The following is an 18,896-nucleotide window of genomic DNA, read 5'->3' as shown; positions in this document are numbered from 1 at the left end:
ATGTGGTCAGCTACATGTTGGCCCTCTAGAACCCAAGGTACAGTGATGTAAATAGGCCCTCTCTGAGGGGTCACCCCAAACTTTTTGCCTTCCTCCTCCTCTTTTTCTGACCTCGTTTTTGTTGGCTTTAGGACTCTGGATACTTTACCACTGCTCACCAGGGCTAAAGTGCATGTGCCCTCCACCTAAAACATGTTAGCATTAGCTCATACCCAATTGATATATTTAATTTACTTGTAAATCCCTAGTAAAGTGCACTACATGTGCCCAGGGCCTGTAAATTAAATGCTACTAGTGGGCCTGCAGCACTGATTAGACCCTTAACCATGTCTAAGGCCTGCCATTTCAAGGTCTGTGTGTACAGTTTCACTGCCACTTCGACTTGGCATTTAAAACTACTTGTCAAGCCTTAAACTCCCCTTTTTCTACATATAAGTCATCCCTAAGGTAGGGACTAGGTACCCATAGGACAGGGTGCTATGTAAGTAAAAAGCAGGATTTGTACTTATGTGTTTTACATATCCTGATAGGGAAGAAACTGCACAAGTTTGTTTTCCACAACTTTGAGGGCTGTCCCTCTCATAGACTAGCATTAGAACTGCCCTCTTATACTTTTAAGTGGTAGATTGTGATCTGGAAGGAGTAGCCCTGTCATGTTTAGTATGGCAGAATGGTAATAGAAAATCCTGCTTACTGGTAAAGTTGGATTTAATAATACTATTTTAGAAATATCACTTTTAGAAAGTGGACATTTCTGTGCACTTACTGCCATCTGTGCCTTACAGCCTGTCTCCAATCCACGTCTGGTCTGTGCTGGTCGACAGCTCCCCTTGTGCATTTCACCCAGCCAGCCATAAAGGAAAGACACTGTCACATCTGCATACTGAATGGGTCTCCCTGGGCAGGAAGGTTAGAGGGGCTCTCTCTTACACTTCAAAGGCCAATGGCCGGCCCTCACACAAAGGACTGATAACCTCCCACACAGATCCTGGCAGACAGGGCTGGGCTGAAAGGGGATCTTGTGCACTTCAAAACCACTCTTTAAAGTTTCCCCCACTACAAAGGCATTTTGGGTATATAAACTGGGTCTCTGACTCCCACCAAATCAGACATTTCTGGATTTACACCTGGACTCTGTCAGAGGGACTGCCTGGCTGCCCAAAGGACTCATCTAGACTGCTTTGCTGAGAACGACTGCTGCCCTGCTGCCAGCTGTCCTCTGACTCTGCTGGAAGGACTCTGCCTTCCCCACAAGTGCTCTCCAAGGGCTTGGATTGAACGTGCCTCCTGTTCTGAAGTTTCAAGGCCACAAAGACTTCCCTGTGCATCGGAAAATTTTACTCAATGCCTGCAGAAATCAACGCAACGCCTGCCTTGCAGCTGAAATTTCACTGCAACGCCTACTAGATCAATGCAGCGTCTGCTCCTTCTACCAACGTGTCAAGGATTTTCCACGCATCGTCCCTGGGCGTCACAATATCCCTGTATCACATTGAGGAACCAGGGCTGCACTCCTGTAAATCGATATGTCACTTTGCAGCGTGGAAAGAAATGATGCATTGTCTGTGCTGCACTGGAAAATCCAATGCAGCACCTTATTTTTCAACACATCTCTTCCTCTGCAGCCCCCATGCATCATTATTTTTTTACGCATCCCAGGTGCTGTGTGTTACAAAGACCCAACCACAGATTCTTAAATATTGAGACTCTTTTAAGCCTTTAAAAAGTGATTTCTCAATTTGTGCATATTGGATCTTTGTCGTTTTTAACTTAATGTATTCAATTAAATATTAGCTATTTTTCTAAACCTTTGTGGTGTACTTTTGTGGTCTTATAACTGTGTTGCTGTATGGGTTATTGCACAAATACTTTACACATTGCCTTCAGAGTTAATCCTGCCTGTTTTTTGCCAAGCTACCAGAGGGTGAGCACAGGATATCTGGGTTGTGTTGTGACTTACCTTGACTAGGATTGTGGTCCCTACTTGGACAAGAGTGTATACCTCTGCCACATAGAGACCCAATTTCTAACACACCACTTCTGGAAAAGGACAAGAGCAATCTTGAGGCCAGCCAGGAGATAATGAAACGCTTGTATGACCAGAAGACCACTCTGGTAGAGTTTCAGTCTGGCCACAAAGTATATGTCATGGAGCCAGTAGAGCCCAGAACTCTCCTGGACCGCTAGAATGGCCCATTCGAATCAAGGAGCATAAGGGATAGGCCACTTACTTAGTGACCCTCCAGACCCATGGGAACTCCCTAAGGGTGCTCCTCATCAACAGACTCAAGCCTCACTTTGGAAGGTCCAAAGTGAGCATGCTCCTTATGACAGATGAAGGTGTGGAGAAGGAGAGTGAACCTTTCCCCGACCTCCTCTCTGCAAAAGAATACAATGGGTCAGCGGAGGATATCAGTTTCTCTGCCACCCTGACAACAGAAAAGCAGGGTGACTGTTACCAGTTGCAGGGACAGCTTGCCTCACTGTTCTCACTCACCGATAGACTCGCACATCTGTGTGTCCATGACATTGACACAGGAGACAGCTCCCCAGTAAAGAACAAAACGTACAGGTTGTCAGACAGGGGGAGAGCCAGCATCCAGGAAGAAGTCCTCAAAATGTGAACATAGGGGTGATTGAACCCTCTAGCATTCTCTGGCCCAGCCCTGTGATGTTGGTACCAAAGGCCACCCCACCGGGTGCCAAACCAGTACTCAGGTCTGTGTGGACTACAGAGGCCTCATATCCGTCACCAAGGCTGATGCACATCCCACCCCCAGAGCTGATGTGCTCACTGACATGCTAGGTGCTGCCAAAGTCTTCAGTACTTTGAAGATTTAACATCAGGGTACTGGCAGATCACCTTGACTTAGGGAGCACAAGAGAGGTCAGCATTTCCAACTCCTGAGGGCCATTACAAATTTCAGTTCATCCCCTTTGGCTTCAAGAATGCCCCTGCTACCTTTCAATGGTTGGTTAACAGGGTCCTGACTGGTAAGGAGGCTTTCTTTGCTGCCTATTTAGACAACATTGTTTTCTATAGGGCCAGCTGGGAGGAATACCTACATCACCGCCAAGAGGAGGTTCAGGCCCAGCTCTCCCCATTTTCAGCTGAGGGGGGCACACTTGCAAGACCTGACGGCCATAGGGTGGTCTTCATCCAACTTTTTGCCTCCCTCAATGTTTCAGGTCTTGTTTTCACTGATTTTAGGGCTCTGCACACTTTACCACTGCTACCCAATTGGCAGATTTGATTTACGTATAAGTCCGTAGTAAAGTTCACTAAATGTGTCCAGAGCCTGTAAATGATATGCTACTAGTGGGCTTGCCATACTGATTGTGCCACTCACATATGTAGACTCTTAACAAAGTCTGAGGCCTGCCATTGCAAGGCCTGTGTGTACAGTTTCACTGCCACTTCGACTTGGCATTTAAAAGTACTTGCCAAGCCTTAAACTCCCCTATTATTACACATCAGTCACCACTAAGGTAGGCCCTAGGTAGCCAATAGGGCACGGTTTTATGTAAGTAGAAGGCAGAACATGTACTTTTCAGCTATAAATGTACTGGTAGAGGAAAAACTCCCAAAGTCATTTTACACTATTGTGAAGCCTGCTCCTCTCATGTGCCAGCATTGGAAATTCCCGTATATACTTTTAAGTGATTATCTCTGATCTGAAAAGGGTAGCATTGTCATGTTTTGTATGGTTTGAGTGGTAGTGAGAAATCCTGCTTGCTGGTTCAGTTGGATTTAATTTTAGAAATGCCAATTTTAAAAAGTAGGAATTTCTCTGCACTTACTGCTCTCTGTGCCTTACAGCCTGTCTCCAATCCACATCTGATCTGTGCTGGTTGACTGCTCCCCTTGTACATTCCACCCAGACCGCCATAAACACAGGACACTCGGCTGCATCTATCTGTATACTGAAGGGTCTTCCTGGGCAGGAATGGTGGAGGAGCTCTCGCTTACACTTCAAAGGCTAGCAGCCTGACCCTACATAAAGGACTGGTCAGCCTCACAGATCTCCTGGCAGACTGGACTGGATTGAAAGGGGAATTGGTGCACTTCAAAATTACTGGGTCTTTTACCCCCTGAAATGAGACACTTCTGATATACAACTGGACTCTGTCAAAAGGACTGCAGTGCTGTCCAAAGGACTCAACTGGACTGCTTTTCTGGAAGACCTGCTCTTCTGCTTGTTTCCTTGCATCTTCCTTACTCTGCAGGATGGACTTTGCCTTCCCACCACAAGTGATATCCAAGAGCTTGTCAGCTTGCCTCCTGTTAAGAAGTCTCAGTGCCATCAAAGACTTCGTCTAAGGGAGAAAGTCCACCATGCCAGAAATATCAACAACGCCTGCAGAATCGACGTAACATCTGTCTTGTGGCTGAAAGCAAAATGTTGCAGCACCTGCAGAATTGACGCAGTGCCTGCTTCATCATCACAGCACATTTGGATTTTCCATGTATCGCCCATGGGTGTCAAATTGTCATCAATCCCCGCATCGCAGTAAGGAACCAAGGCTGTGTGCCTGGAAATCAACGCATCAACTTGCCTACAAGGAAAGAATCTATGTATCACCTTCACAGCACCGGGCAAAAAAAATAATTTAAAAAAATAATAAAATAAATTGGACTCATCAATATACTTTCTTGACACCTCATCTCTTCTTCTGCCCAGAGCATCTCTATTTTTGATGCATCGTAGGTAACTTGTGCTAAAGACATACATCCATTGATTCCTATGGATTAAGACTTACATCATTCTCTAAAAAGTGATATCTTGATATATGCATATTGGATTTTTTTAGTTTTCGTCTGGTGTTATTCAGATAAATATTATATGTTTTCACTGTGTTACTGTAGGTTATTGCACAAATACTTTACACATTGCCTTCTACGTTAAGCCTGTCTGCTTTGTGCCAAGCTACCAGAGGGTGAGCACAGGATAATTTAGGTTGTGTTGTGACTTACCCTGAATAGGACTATGGTCCTTACATGGACAGGATGCATACCTCTGCCACCTAGAGAACGAATTTCTAACAGAAATCCTATACTAATGTGGTGCACCATCTCTCAGGTTTAACTTTGTATTTACAAGCATTTCCTGTAAACATTCTCAAATATCCCTATTTACACAAGTTAAATAGGATATAATTGTGGGTTATTAAAGATATTTTAAGTGAGGCAAGAGAAAGAATTGTTTTTGAAAGCATCACGTCAATTTTTCTAAATGTAAACTGGTGCAATTGACAATGTGTGAAATAAATAAGCACAAGTCTAGGAAACCATTCACAGTTGTGTTTTATGTAGATTGCATGCACTTACGTCAGTACCTTATGGCAATCATTAATTTACGCCTATTTGAGAAAGGAAGGTTAGTAAATATCCCCAATACGAGTAATTTAAGAATAAATATAGATGTATTTTAGGATGGTTGTAATTTACATCTATTTTACCAAATATGTTCCTCAATGGGGTCGTATGTGAGAATATTATGAATTGAAATAACCTCTGACATCAATATCCTGTTCTAAATATTGCCCCATTGGGTGAAGATTTTATATTATTAGGTCCAGTGGGATGACATTTTTGTAAACTATATATAGGATACAATATTAAATGTCAGACTATTTTCTGACAAGCTAATTATGGTGACGGCTTATTTATTATTATAAACACAGAGTAGAACCATAGGCACGTACTGAGAACATTCTTAATTAGTACACTTCACCAATAATCCCCTTACGTTAAAAACAAAGGCTACAAGTAGTCAATACAAAGGTGTAGAACATTTATAAGTTATTTGAACATAAGTGAGCAGTCTGAGCTCTGGGTACAGGCCGGAAGTTACTCAATGACTAGCTCTTAAAAGGAGCAATGGTCGGTCTCCCTTAAATAACCTTCTGTTCATACGGAATAAAACCTGATTGTCAAGAAAGCAGTGTTTTGAGTTTCTCTGGATAATGATCAGCCATGTTATGAGTATCAACAAACTGGTATCAGACACCAAACAGGGAAGAACAAAGAAGCCCAGAAGCCCTCTTACACACCTTCTAATAAATTCAGGAAGCGTTATCAGCAAAAATGTTAAAGCTAAAACCCGCGCATGATGTATAGCAGATCAGCATGTTTTGCACTTAGCTGGACTCCTTGCTGGCGTGGGCTTTGCTGCCTTCTTTGCAGGCGTGCTGCATAACAAACTGCTCGCCAGACGATCTGTTTGGCGTAAATAGCATGCCGGGCAGAGCCTGCAATAAACGGCGATGTAACAGAGCCACAGATAAAATAAAAATCACAATGGATCAAAAAAAGCTGGTTGTTTCATTCAGGTACGAATAAATCAATGAGTGTTAAGCAGCTTCTGTGAGCTGCGTTCATCTTACACTAGCTACTAGCACAAACGCGAGCGGAGGCTATACACACGGTTTTGTTCTACTTAAGAAAATATTTAACTAAAATGAGACCCTTGTTTTGGGGCAGGTACAGCACAAACTACTGAGCAGGGGATGCAAAACTGAAAACGGAAAAAAACCGTGTATTTCTCATCGATTTGTTTTAACCCTTATATTTATGCAGAGAGAAAAAATAAGAGTGGAAAGCTGATATTCTTGACAAAAATCACTTCAAAGTGAAAAAAAAAACAGTTTTCTTTAGGTGTTCCTTTTGGACGAGCAACGTCAGCCTATTGGAAACTCAGGGGCATATTTATACTCCGTTTGCGCCGAATTTGCGTCGTTTTTTTCGACGCAAATTCGGCGCAAAACTAACGCCATATTTATACTTTGGCGTTAGACGCGTCTAGCGCCAAAGTATGAGGAAAGAGCGTCATTTTTTTGCGTGAACGCCTTCCTTGCGTTAATGAGATGCAAGGTAGGCGTTCCCGTCCAAAAAAATGACTGCGACACAAATGCGTCGTATTTATACTCCCGGGCAAAAATCACGCCCGGGAGTAGGCGGGGCAAAAAAACCCGCATTTGCGCCTCTTTTTAACGCCTGGGTCAGGGCAGGCGTTAAGGGACCTGTGGGCTCAAAATGAGCCCACAGCTGCCCTCCCATGCCCCCAGGGACCCCCCCTGCCACCCTTGCCCACCCCAGGAGGACACCCAAGGATGGAGGGACCCATCCCAGGGACATTCAGGTAAGTATAAAAACAAAATATATATTTTTTTTTGGCATAGGGGGGCCTGATTTGTGCCCCCCTACATGCCTCAATGCCCAATGACCATGCCCAGGGGACATAAGTCCCCTGGGCATGGCCATTGGGCAAGGGGGCATGACTCCTGTCTTTACTAAGACAGGAGTCATGTAAATGGCGTCTGGGCGTCGTTAAAAATGGCGCAAATCGGGTGGAGGCGATTTTTTAGCGTCAACCTGACTTGCACCATTTTTAAGACGCCCTAACGCCATTTTCCCCAACGCCGGCGCTGCCTGGTGTACGTGCTTTTTTTCCACGCACACCAGGCAGCGCCGGTCTGATAGCGCCGGCTAACGCCATTCAATAAATACGGCGCCCGCATGGCGCTTCAGAATGGCGTTAGCCGGCGCTAAACTTTTTGACGCTAAACTGCGTTAGCGCAGTTTAGCGTCAAAAAGTATAAATACGGGCCTCAATGTATTAAGTTGGTGCTGCAGGGTAAATGTAGCGTCGCGTTGTTTTGATTCTATTGCCTTAGTGCTGGTCCCTACATTTTTTGCCATGCACTGGCGTATTTTCTTTTCCTCGTGTGTTATCTCTCCCTTTGTAATGCTGCAGAAGGCAAGTGAATCAAGATATTTTGGCGCTATAAAGTTAATAGACAAGTTGATATAGCGGCCCGATACTGACCAAAAAAAAAAAAAAATGTAGATAACATTATTTATGCTTTGCAGCTGTATACTATTTGCAACGAATAACCCCTGTCACAGAAAAGGGAAAAAAGATTTCCCTTGCCAAGAAGTTGAGCCCCAAGGAGCCATGTTGAACTCGTCCCCCTGTAATTTTCTGACACCGGGAAATATTTAGCAGCGCCTCCGCGTTGTCTGCTTTCCCTTCAGCAGCAACGTGCAGGCAGCGAAGAGGCTTTTTTTCCACCTCCAACTAGGCACGAAACAAAGGCCAAATTTAAGGGGTCATTGACTCTTCTTTTCTCCCAGTACGATCCTGGCTGGGAGCTATTTGTAGTCTCACACCTAAATTCCATAGAGTGGGGACAAAGACACACAGCTTGCACTTCACAAGTGCATAAGAGAAACTAGGATTAGAGGCAAGCATTTGAATTTGTTCAAACCATGTATACAAACATATGTATGCACTGCAAGCATGCAACACACTCTACAGGAGTTTGTACACAAATAACATTAACAAAAACAAATAAACACTCTTTTGCCTCTTTCATACACATCCCACCATTGGTTATTAGACCGCTTACATCATACCTTGACAATAAATATTACAAGTGTATAAATGAATGCACAGGATGAGTTACTTATGACAATGTGGGTTACAACGTGTAGGAATCAGGCGCCATGATGTCCCTTGCATACCCTTTTTTTTGGGGTGGGGAGGGGGGGTATGAGTTATGCCCTAGGCACAGCCTTTTCTGCAGAGCATGGAAAGTGCCAACGTGATGCAGTCTACGAATCAAATGAACATTGCTTTGTGAATGTCATTCTCTACATCTGTGATTTATAGCTTGAAGGGAAAAGTAGTTTCCTGCCACCACTAAATGTCCTGTTATGGAGCGTTACGAGAACTGGGCATCCTCCGTCCTGCAGGGACATATTCCATCGGCCTTCTGTACCACTGTGGTATTGCCACCACCGGTGGAAAATGAATAGTAGAGCAATGAATTCTACCTGCGCAGCCCTCACCTTTCGACAAGGCACTTCTTGAAGAACCCAGAACTCATTCTGGCCAGCCGCATTCACGGTAAGTAGCCAACTGGGTTGTCTAAAACGCAACTCAGGGGTCGGTTCATTGAAATAACGATCGTGCAGGGGAAGGGTTATGTAGTCGCCAGATGTCAAAATCCCTTGCATGCCTCTGTATGTTACAATTCTGTGATTAAGAAGAAAACTTCAGTTACTATACTGTCACACTTCTCTGTTGTGTGTCCCATGTGTCTAAGTTATTATAGATTTTCGATATTCACCTATGTGCATACCATTATACAGAACGCGAAGTCTACCTTTTATATAGATATATTACATAAGCAAGTGTCCAGCACTAACAAATACCATCCTCTAGATCTGGAGACTTCATATGCACGCACAGTCTGTGCATTGGGACTTAAAAATACTAACACTGGAAACCTAACAATAGCAATTTCAATACAATTTAAATCTTCGGGAAAAAGTGAGTATGGCGACAGAAAAGTAAATTAATGTCGACAGACATCCCTGAGCAGATTTATCTCAAGGCCAGTGGAACTTTGTCACAACACTGTCTAAACACAACTGCCTTAGGGCTGCAGCGATTGGCCTTCATACCCACTAATGTCCGTGGGAGGTACTGTGTTGTGAATACACGTGTGGTCCATCAACCAACTGTTGCAAGATTCTGTAATGTAAACAATAATATTTGTATTTTATTTGCCCATCTTTTTTATCCGTTGCCATAGCACTTGGCGCAATTGAAGAAATCCCTGAATTCAGACACTGCTCGATCTACGTCTTAAAATAACAGCAAATGTATTCCACTGTTCAAGTGAGGAATTCTTGGCTTACGTTTTAAATTCAAAAGAAAAAAAAAAAAAAAAAAAAAAACACACACACACCGAGACCGTTGCCGGTACAGAAAGGACGTCGTACAACCAGGCCTTTACCTGATGGTACTCTACCACCCATCAAACCGGAAGGAGATTTTTTCTGGCAGAAACCAATGCTATTCATTGCTCGTGCATAGAAAAGGTCAGCAGATCTGGTTTGTGTGGGATCCTCCTCAAGGAAACGAGTACAGCCCGGCCTTCACCAGAGGAGTGTGGCAAACTGTCATTATGGTACTACTGGAGAAAGGAAGACGAGTACCCCCAGATAAGACCAGCGTATTGACGAAAAATTTACAAAGAGTGCTACCTATTCTTTCGGCGTATGTCCTCCTCCCGGCGGTTGGAGGGCACGGGTCCTAGTACACAATGTTATCCCCTCCGCTCAGTGGTAATATTTCCTCCCAAGTCACTACCCGAGACAAAGTAATGTTATGCTATTGGGCGGTAAACGCCCAAACGACATGTTTTATCGCCAGCCCTAGCAGAGCTGTATTAATTACCAGAATATCTCACACCTGCATGCGAGTCGCATGATTCTTAAATCCCGTGCATCAATTGCTCCCGCAGCCTTTTCTTTGAATTCTGGGGCTTGTAATATGTGAAAGCTGTGTAAGGGGTCAGACAGGACTACAAATCCCAGCATGCAGCGACAGAGCCCAACATGGGTGACCTACTTATGGATTTAACGTGGTAGCGGTACAGCTCTGCCTGCACCCGAATAAGGACTTCGATGAGATAAGGCACTTCTTTGTTTAAGATGACACTGACCTTACCTCTCAGCTGAGCCAAGCGTTAGTAAGTTTCCAGGGGAGGTCGAACAAGTCATAAAACATAAAATCTCCTCTAAGAACACCGAGGAAAAAAACCAAGAATAATCGCCAGTACAACGCCTCGAAAAGGGATGGAAGTAGGGTACAGATGCAGATATTCACTTGTTAACATGGGGAGACTCTTGTTTCCAAAACAATAGTCGGTTTTGTAACTGTTCAATCTGCTCTGACCTTTTAATAGTTATACGACATTGAAAATCCCACTCACATGGGACGTAACATTACCCATCCTTAGGACTTTCTACTATACAAAAACGTTGTAGCAAAAGTTATGAAACAAGCGCGTCACACCAAAACATTAAAGCACACACTGGAAAGAAAACATAAAACGATTACATATTCTTACCGGTACAGGCAAACCACTTCTGCAGTACGCCACGCTTTCTAACGATGTTGTGGCGGTCACACATGACTTGGTCCCCTGGCCACACCTCACCTGCACGCAGAGGGCGTGGCTTAGAGGTGAGGCGGAGAAAAACGATCTGCCTCTTACTTCCCTGCCGTCCACCCTGCTTCACATGTGCTTTTCCACTTAACACTTAATACTGCTGAATAACGTTGTGTCCTCCAATAAGTAGCAATGCAGGACGAGGACAGCATCAGCCCTGCTGCTGCTCTGACTGTATTACTCAATACGGGACCATTGGAGGAATGTGTGTGTGTAGTTAATATATTGTAATACAACATTTTGCAGCTTTCACGTCACATATTTTTCAATTCTAATAAGCACACAGAGGTGAGGACTATGCTTCTCTTTCTATGCTTTATTTTCACAGCAGCCACTCAGAAGAAAAGTTTAAAACACTACATATCCCATGAACATGTTAACGTCACATGGCCAACCACAGAGACCTAGCCCTATATAACCTGAAAGAGACACTCCAGCCTCCTCTGTCTTTGCAAAAGTCCAAGTAACAGACTCTACAACCCTGCAATGACCAATGGACCGGAACAGCTCGAACTTTAACAGGAGCATAGCTTGGAGACCTCAGATCCCAGATCGTGATGATTTAGATAGCAATAGCAGGCTGGAGCCTGGAGAGGAAAACTGATGCCCCACAGGATTCCACCAAAGAGGAAGTACCAGATTCACTTGTCATTTCCTAAGGAAAAAATAATATTGAATCAATAAACAGTGGTCTGGCAAACTTGAATAAGAACCAATATAAAGCCAACAGGGAGGGGAAAAAAGGAAACAACATTCCAAGATAACTTCAGCAGCTTGAACATGTATCACAGATTAAACATTTTTAAGTGAATAACAAACTAAGGGGGTCATTCCAACCCTGGCGGTCGGTGTTAAAGCGGTGGCTAACCCACCAACAGGCTGGCGGTTAAAAAAATGGAATTCTGACCCTGGCGGAAACCGCCAACAGAGACCGCCACATTAACACTCCGACTGCCACGGTGGGACAAACAAACAGCGCGGTGGTCACCGCCAACAGACAGGCGGGAGTCAATGTACCGCCCACCCTATCACAACCCACCAATCCGCCACCTTTTCCGGGGCGGTAGCCCCGCCGATAAAAACACGGCGGAAACAGACATTTAAAACGGAAAACGTTCACCTCCATACACCCCACGAGGAATCTGGACAGCATGGAACCCGAACTACACATCCTACCAGCTATTGTATTCCTGCTCCTCTACCAGGAGCACGAACGCCGGCACAGAAGACTACGGTGAGTACTGCACCTACGACACAGGGGAAGGGGGAGGAGAAAATATTACGGGCACACATACGCTACACACCCACCACCACCCTCACCCACTACAACACACACATCAATGCATAGCAATACATCACTGTTACAACCCCCAAACCCCCCGGAAGAATGCAAAGACAAAATGAAATGATCATAAACAGTCGAATATATTGTATTATCGGCATATAAAAATATCAAACATTTAAAACTAATATATACATAATTATTAAAAGTCCGATACTTTTAGCAGTCATTGTCCGTGGACCACTGGGCCCAAATCACATGGACAAGGCCCACACAGGATACCTGACACCAACGGAGAGAACACTGCAGGGGCATCAGATAGAAAAACTACAGGGACCTCAGGGGGAAGGGAAGGGGGGGCACCTCAGCCACATGAGTACACAACACCAGATCCACGAGGGGCCTCCATGGCCACTGTCCCATCCTGGGGAGTGCAAAGCCACAGTCTCTCAAGTCCATACAGTGGGTGGTTTGCCCACTGTCCCATCCTGGGGAGTGCAAAGCCACAGTCTCACAAGTCCAGACAGTGGTTGGTTTGCCCACTGTCCCATCCTGGGGAGTGCAAAGCCACAGTCTCTCAAGTCCATACAGTGGGTGGTTTGCCCACTGTACCATCCTGGGGAGTGCAAAGCCACAGTCTCTCAAGTCCATACAGTGGGTGGTTTGCCCACTGTCCCATCCTGGGGAGTGCAAAGCCACAGTCTCTCAAGTCCATACAGTGGGTGATATGCCCACTGTACCATCCTGGGGAGTGCAAAGCCACAGTCTCTCAAGTCTCTACAGTGGGTGGTTTGCCCACTGTTATATCCTGGGGAGTGCAAAGCCACAGTCTCTCAAGTGGATGACAGTGTCCACTGGTTCTGGAGGGGGACTGGTGCCCAGAGTGCTTCGTGCAGCCCTGCCCGACACAGATGCGGCACTGCCCCTTCCTCCAATGGGCCAGCGGTGCTTGAGATGAAGGGCCCAGTTCAGCGGTTCTTGAGACGGCGGTGCCCAGCGGAGCAGTGCTTGAGATGAAGGGCCCAGCGGAGCGGTGCTTGAGATGAAGGGCCAAGTGCAGCAGTGCTTGAGATGAAGGGCCCAGTTCAGCGGTTCTTGAGACGGCGGTGCCCAGCGGAGCGGTGCTTCAGATGAAGGGCCCAGTGCAGGTGTGCTTGAGATGAAGGGCCAGGTGCAGCGGTGCTTGAGATGAAGGGCCCAGTGCAGCGGTGCTTGAGTTGAAGGGCCCAGTTCAGCGGTTCTTGAGACGGCGGTGCCCAGTGCAGCGGTGCTTGAGATGAAGGGCCCAGTTCAGCGGTGCTTGAGATGAAGGGCCCAGTGCAGCGGTGCTTGAGATGAAGGGCCCAGTGCAGCAGTTCTTGAGACAGCGGTGCCCAGCGGAGCGGTGCTTGAGACGAAGGGCCCAGTGCAGCGGTACTTGAGATGAAGGGCCCAGTGCAGCGGTGCTTGAGATGAAGGGCCCAGTGCAGCGGTGCTTGAGATGAAGAGCCCAGTTCAGCGGTTCTTGAGACGGCGGTGCCCAGTGCAGCAGTGCTTGAGATGAAGGGCCCAGTTCAGCAGTGCTTGAGATGAAGGGCCAAGTCAGCGATGCTTGAGATGAAGGGCCCAGTGCAGCGGTTCTTGAGACGGTGGTGCCCAGCGGAGCAGTGCTTGAGATGAAGGGCCCAGTGCAGCGGTGCTTGAGATGAAGGGCCCAGTGCAGCGGTGCTTGAGATGAAGGGCCCAGTTCAGAGGTTCTTGAGACGGCGGTGCCCAGCGGAGCGGTGCTTGAGATGAAGGGCCCAGCGGAGTGGTGCTTGAGATGAAGGGCCCAGTGCAGCGGTGCTTGAGATGAAGGGCCCAGTTCAGAGGTTCTTGAGACGGCGGTGCCCAGCGGAGCGGTGCTTGAGATGAAGGGCCCAGCGGAGTGGTGCTTGAGATGAAGGGCCCAGTGCAGCGGTGCTTGAGATGAAGGGCCCAGTTCAGCGTTTCTTGAGACGGCGGTGCCCAGTGCAGCGGTGCTTCAGATGAAGGGCCCAGTGCAGCGGTGCTTGAGATGAAGGGTCCAGCGGAGCGGTGCTTGAGATGAAGGTCCCAGTGCAGCGGTGCTTGAGATGAAGGGCCCAGTTCAGCGGTTCTTGAGACGGCGGTGCCCAGCGGAGCGGTGCTTGAGATGAAGGGCCCAGTGCAGCAATGCTTGAGATGAAGGGCCCAGCGGAGCGGTGCTTGAGATGAAGGGCCCAGTGCAGCGGTCCTTGCCCTGTTCAGCGGTCCTTGCCCTGTTCAGGGGTGCTTGCCCTGTCCAGCGGTGCTTGTCTTGGCAGTCCTTGCCATGTTCAGCGGTGCTTGCCTTGGCGGTCCTTGCCATGTTCAGCGGTGCCTGCCTTGGTGGTCCTTGCCCTGTTCAGCGGTCCTTGCCCTGTTCAGCGGTGCTTGCCTTGGCGGTCCTTTCCATGTTCAGCGGTGCTTGCCTTGGCGGTCCTTGCCATGTTCAGCGGTGCTTGCCTTGGCGGTCCTTGCCCTGTTCAGCGGTCCTTGCCCTGTTCAGCGGTGCTTGCCCTGTTCAGCGGTGCTTGCCTTGGCAGTCCTTGCCCTGTTCAGCGGTGCTTGCCTTGGCGGTCCTTGCCCTGTTCAGCGGTGCTTGCCTTGGCAGTCCTTGCCATGTTCAGTGGTGCTTGAGTTGGCGCTCCTTCATTGCCCAGCTGGGCTGTGGCTGGCGCTCCTTCATTGCCCAGCTGGGCTGTGGCTGGCGGGGCCCTCCTGGGCAGCTGGGCTGTGGCTGGCGGGGCCCTCCTGGGCAGCTGGGCTGTGGCTGGCGGGGCCCTCCTGGGCAGCTGGGCTGTGGCTGGCGGGGCCCTCCTGGGCTGCCGTACCGGGCCTCTGGGTGTCCTCCTGCACACCTGGGATGGGGCTGGTGGGGCCCTCCTGGGCAGCTGGCCTGCTGCCGGACTTGTCGGGCGTGCTGCCCTTCCCACCCTTCCCTGGTCGTCTGTGGCCCTTTCCCACCTTTGGCGGTGTGCCAGGTGGCACCCCACTTCCAGCCGGAGCCAGGGTAGGGATTTTGGTCCCTGGTGTCCTTGGCCTCTCGCGCCGGGCACTGGAAATTTTTGGGTGTTTTTCCGGGGGAGGGCTGGCCGTGCCTTGGCTCCTAGCAGAACTAGTTGCCCTTGAGGGTGGGGGACTCCACAGTCCTTGGACAACAGTCCTGATCGGTCCTGGTTTGGTGGTGGCTGAGGTGCTGATTGCAGTCTTATGAGATGGACGGGGTGGGGGAGTTGTTGGAAAGAGGTCAAGTTTGGAAAGGAAAATCAATTTGGAAAGAGAGGGACGGCTAGGTGTAGTGGGTATGGGAGTGGAGGAAGAGGATGTGGTTGTAGGAGTGTGAAGTCTGGTGTCTTTGGGTGCAGGTGCTTGGGCTGGAGGCTGTCGTGAGGTGGATGGCTGTTGGGTGGGTGGCTGCCTGCGTTTGTGTTGTTTGGAAGAGGGGGTGACAGACACACTGGGAGAGGACACGGGGGACGTGTAAATGGTAGTGGGGGTGGTGACTGCACGTGTGCAGAGTGTTCTGGTGGGTGTGCTGGTGATGGACGTAGTGGCTGAAGATGTTGTGCATGCAAGTGTGAGTGGAGACGTCACAGGGAGGGAGGAGGGAGACGAGGAGGAGGGGGACACAGTGGAGGCAGTGGGTGTTGCTGTGTCTGCATGTGGATGTTGCTTGTGTGAATGCTTGTGTGATGTGTGGTGCTTATGTCTGGATGTGCTTCCCTTGGGTGTTGAGGTGTGTGCAGGCTGGTCTGTAGGTGTGTCTGGGATAGGCAGAGGTACAGGGGATTGGGACTGGGTGGAGGAAGTTGGAGGGGGGAGGCTAGAGACAGGGACAATTGCTGCCGTCAGTGCTGAGGCCAGAGCGTTGAACGATCGCTGATGGGCAGCCTGACCCGAATGAATGCCCTCCAGGTATGCATTACTCCGGTGCACCTCCCTTTCTACACCCTGGATGGCATTCAAAAGGGTAGACTGCCCAACAATGATGGTCCTCAGGAGGTCAATGACCTCCTCACTGAGGGCAGCAGGGGTGACAGGGGCAGGGCCTGAGGTGCCTGGGGCGAAGGAGATGCCACCCTTCCTGGGTGAGCAGGCACGGGGCAAACGCTGAGGGGCTGCTGGGAGGGCGGTGCTGGTGCGCTGGGTGGCGGCTGTACCTGTTGTTGTGGGGGGCACGGATGTTGCCGCCACCACAAGGGAGCTCCCTTCAGAGGACGAGTCGCTGCCACTGACATCAGCACGAGTCCCCGCTGTGGAGCTCCCCTCGCCCTCCGTCTCACTGGTGAAATCCGAGTCAGTTGCATGGCCCGCCATGGCCATGTGAGATGCAGCTCCCTCGTGCTCCGATGCCACTTCTCCTCCGCCTGATGATGCTAATGCACACATGAACAGGAAGACCACAAAAAAAGGGGGGGGAGGTGAAATAAAGACATGTTGAGTGCATGGATTACCGCTACCGTTGGCGGACAAGACAGACACAGAAGGCCCCTCCACTACGCCGCGCACTTGGGGTCCACTACGCAATCCGTGGGACATGGCCTACAAGCCTATGGACGACAACTGCACACATAGATGACACAGGGCCATGGATACCTGTACTTGGCACCCTACAGAGGTGGGGGGCGGGGGCACAGGGCCATGCCTTACAGAGGGGCCTAGCCTACAGAAATCGCCCTGGCCTAGGGATACCCACAGCCCTCCTCCCCCACCCAGACACCTCCACTGCGTGCAAAGTCAGCAGAATGTATTTGTACTCACCCCCTTGTGTCTGCTGTGATGTCCTCACGTGCCCATCCAAATCGGGGTAGGCCACCGCCAGGATCCGGGACATTAGGGGGGTCAATTGACGACTGGCACCCCTCCTGCGTTGGGAGGCCATCCCCAGCAGAGCCTCCGCCGTCTTCCTGCTCCCGCGTCGGATGTCCTCCCACCTCTTCTGGCAGTGGGTGCCCCGTCTGTTGTGGACCCCCAGGGTCCGGACGTCCTTGGCGATGGCACGCCAAATCGCGACTTTCTGGTGGGCGCTGACCTATGTGACATGTACAGGGAGAGAAAAATTGTCATCACCTTCTGCATGCTCGATGTGAGTGGCCCCCCATCCCCACCCTTGCATGTGGCACATGCTCTCATCTGTCGTCTGATGCATGCCTCAATCGCTCCCCTCCCCACCATCTTTCAACCACCCGACTCAACCCAAGCATTGGCCACAAAGCATGGTCCCAGTGTACTTACCTGTTGGTCTGGAGGACCGTAGAGTAGCGCATACTGGGGAGTACCCCATCCACGAGTTTCTCCAATTCTTCAGAAGTGAAGGCAGGGGCCCTTTCCCCAGTCGCAGCAGCCATTGTCTCTTCCAGACCGAGGTCACAGCAGCACTAGCAGTGTAGGTCCTCTCCTGTGGAAGATCAGGTATCGAGTGATTAAGCTGATAGAAAATGGCGGTCACGCCCGCGGCGGTGCGTACCGCGGCGGTGCGTACCGCGACCGCCGGCGCACATCGTCATTGGCTCGTGAAACCCATAGGCTTCAATGTTAACCAATGCGGCTTTGCGCCGCGGTCTTCGACCGCCTACCGCCACGGTGTGCCACGCCAGTGCATTGACCTCACATCCCATTGTCACACTTCACAGGTCAGGCAGGCGCCATTTCAAGGGCCCACATGCCTTAATTTCTACTGCGTCACACATACCTAGGCCTTTCCTCAACACTCATACAAACCATTCAATGCATAGTGAATCGTGTTGTGTGCAAGCTGTGGGAACGTACCTGTGGGTTGATTGACTCTGTGCTCGCTGTTGTCCTTCCTAGGCACCGTCCACTGGGACATGCGACGAGATGGAGGAATCTTCCCGTGTACAGACCGCTGGTGGACCTGTCGACAATAGAGGAACGACATGTCATTCTGACATACAGGCTTGACCGAGCCACTATACATGAACTGTGTGCCCAGCTGGAGGCAGACCTGATGTCACCCATCCGCCAACCCACAGGGATCCCCCCTCTAGTGCAGGTGCTGTCAGTACTCCATTTCTTAGCAAGTGGGTCATTTCAAACAACAGTGGCCATAGCATCAGGGATGTCCCAGCCCATGTTTTCCAAGGTGTTGTCCAGAGTGCTGTCTGCCCTGCTCAAACACATGCGGAGCAACATCATGTTCCCTGAGGTGGGGGATTTGCCTACAGTGAAGGGTGATTTCTATGCCCTTGGACATATCCCCAACATCATAGGTGCCATTGATGGGACACATGTGGCTTTGGTACCCCCCAGCAGGAGTGAACAGGTGTACAGGAACAGGAAAAGTTATCATTCCATGAATGTACAGATGGTGTGTTTGGCTGACCAGTACATCTCCCATGTTAATGCCAAGTTCCCTGGGTCAGTGCATGACGCCTGCATCCTGCGGAATAGCAGCATCCTGTATGTGATGGGTCAACTCCAGAGGCACCGGGTGTGGCTATTAGGGGACTCTGGTTATCCCAACCTGTCCTGGCTACTGACCCCAGTGAGGAATCCCAGGATCAGGGCAGAGGAAGGCTACAATGAGGCCCATGGGCGGACTAGG

General features: G+C 49.2%; 1 protein-coding gene across 2 annotated transcripts in view; it reads right to left on the bottom strand.

Annotated features, from left to right (window-relative positions):
- The window catches only part of WDR72 (WD repeat domain 72), an 896,838-nt gene extending 885,761 nt beyond the window's left edge, over positions 1-11,077 (bottom strand). For both annotated transcript variants that reach the window (XM_069222448.1, XM_069222449.1), the window contains exon 1: positions 10,927-11,077. In XM_069222448.1, coding sequence (XP_069078549.1) covers positions 10,927-10,990 — 64 coding nt within the window. In that variant the 5' untranslated portion in view covers positions 10,991-11,077. The remainder of the gene's footprint in view (positions 1-10,926) is intronic.
- Between the last annotated feature and the right edge of the window lie 7,819 nt (positions 11,078-18,896).

Source organism: Pleurodeles waltl, chromosome 3_1 (genome assembly GCF_031143425.1).
Source record: "Pleurodeles waltl isolate 20211129_DDA chromosome 3_1, aPleWal1.hap1.20221129, whole genome shotgun sequence".
Lineage (NCBI taxonomy): Eukaryota > Metazoa > Chordata > Amphibia > Caudata > Salamandridae > Pleurodeles > Pleurodeles waltl.
Note: the sequence above shows the minus strand (reverse complement) of the source record. Positions and strands in the feature narration are given on the sequence as shown.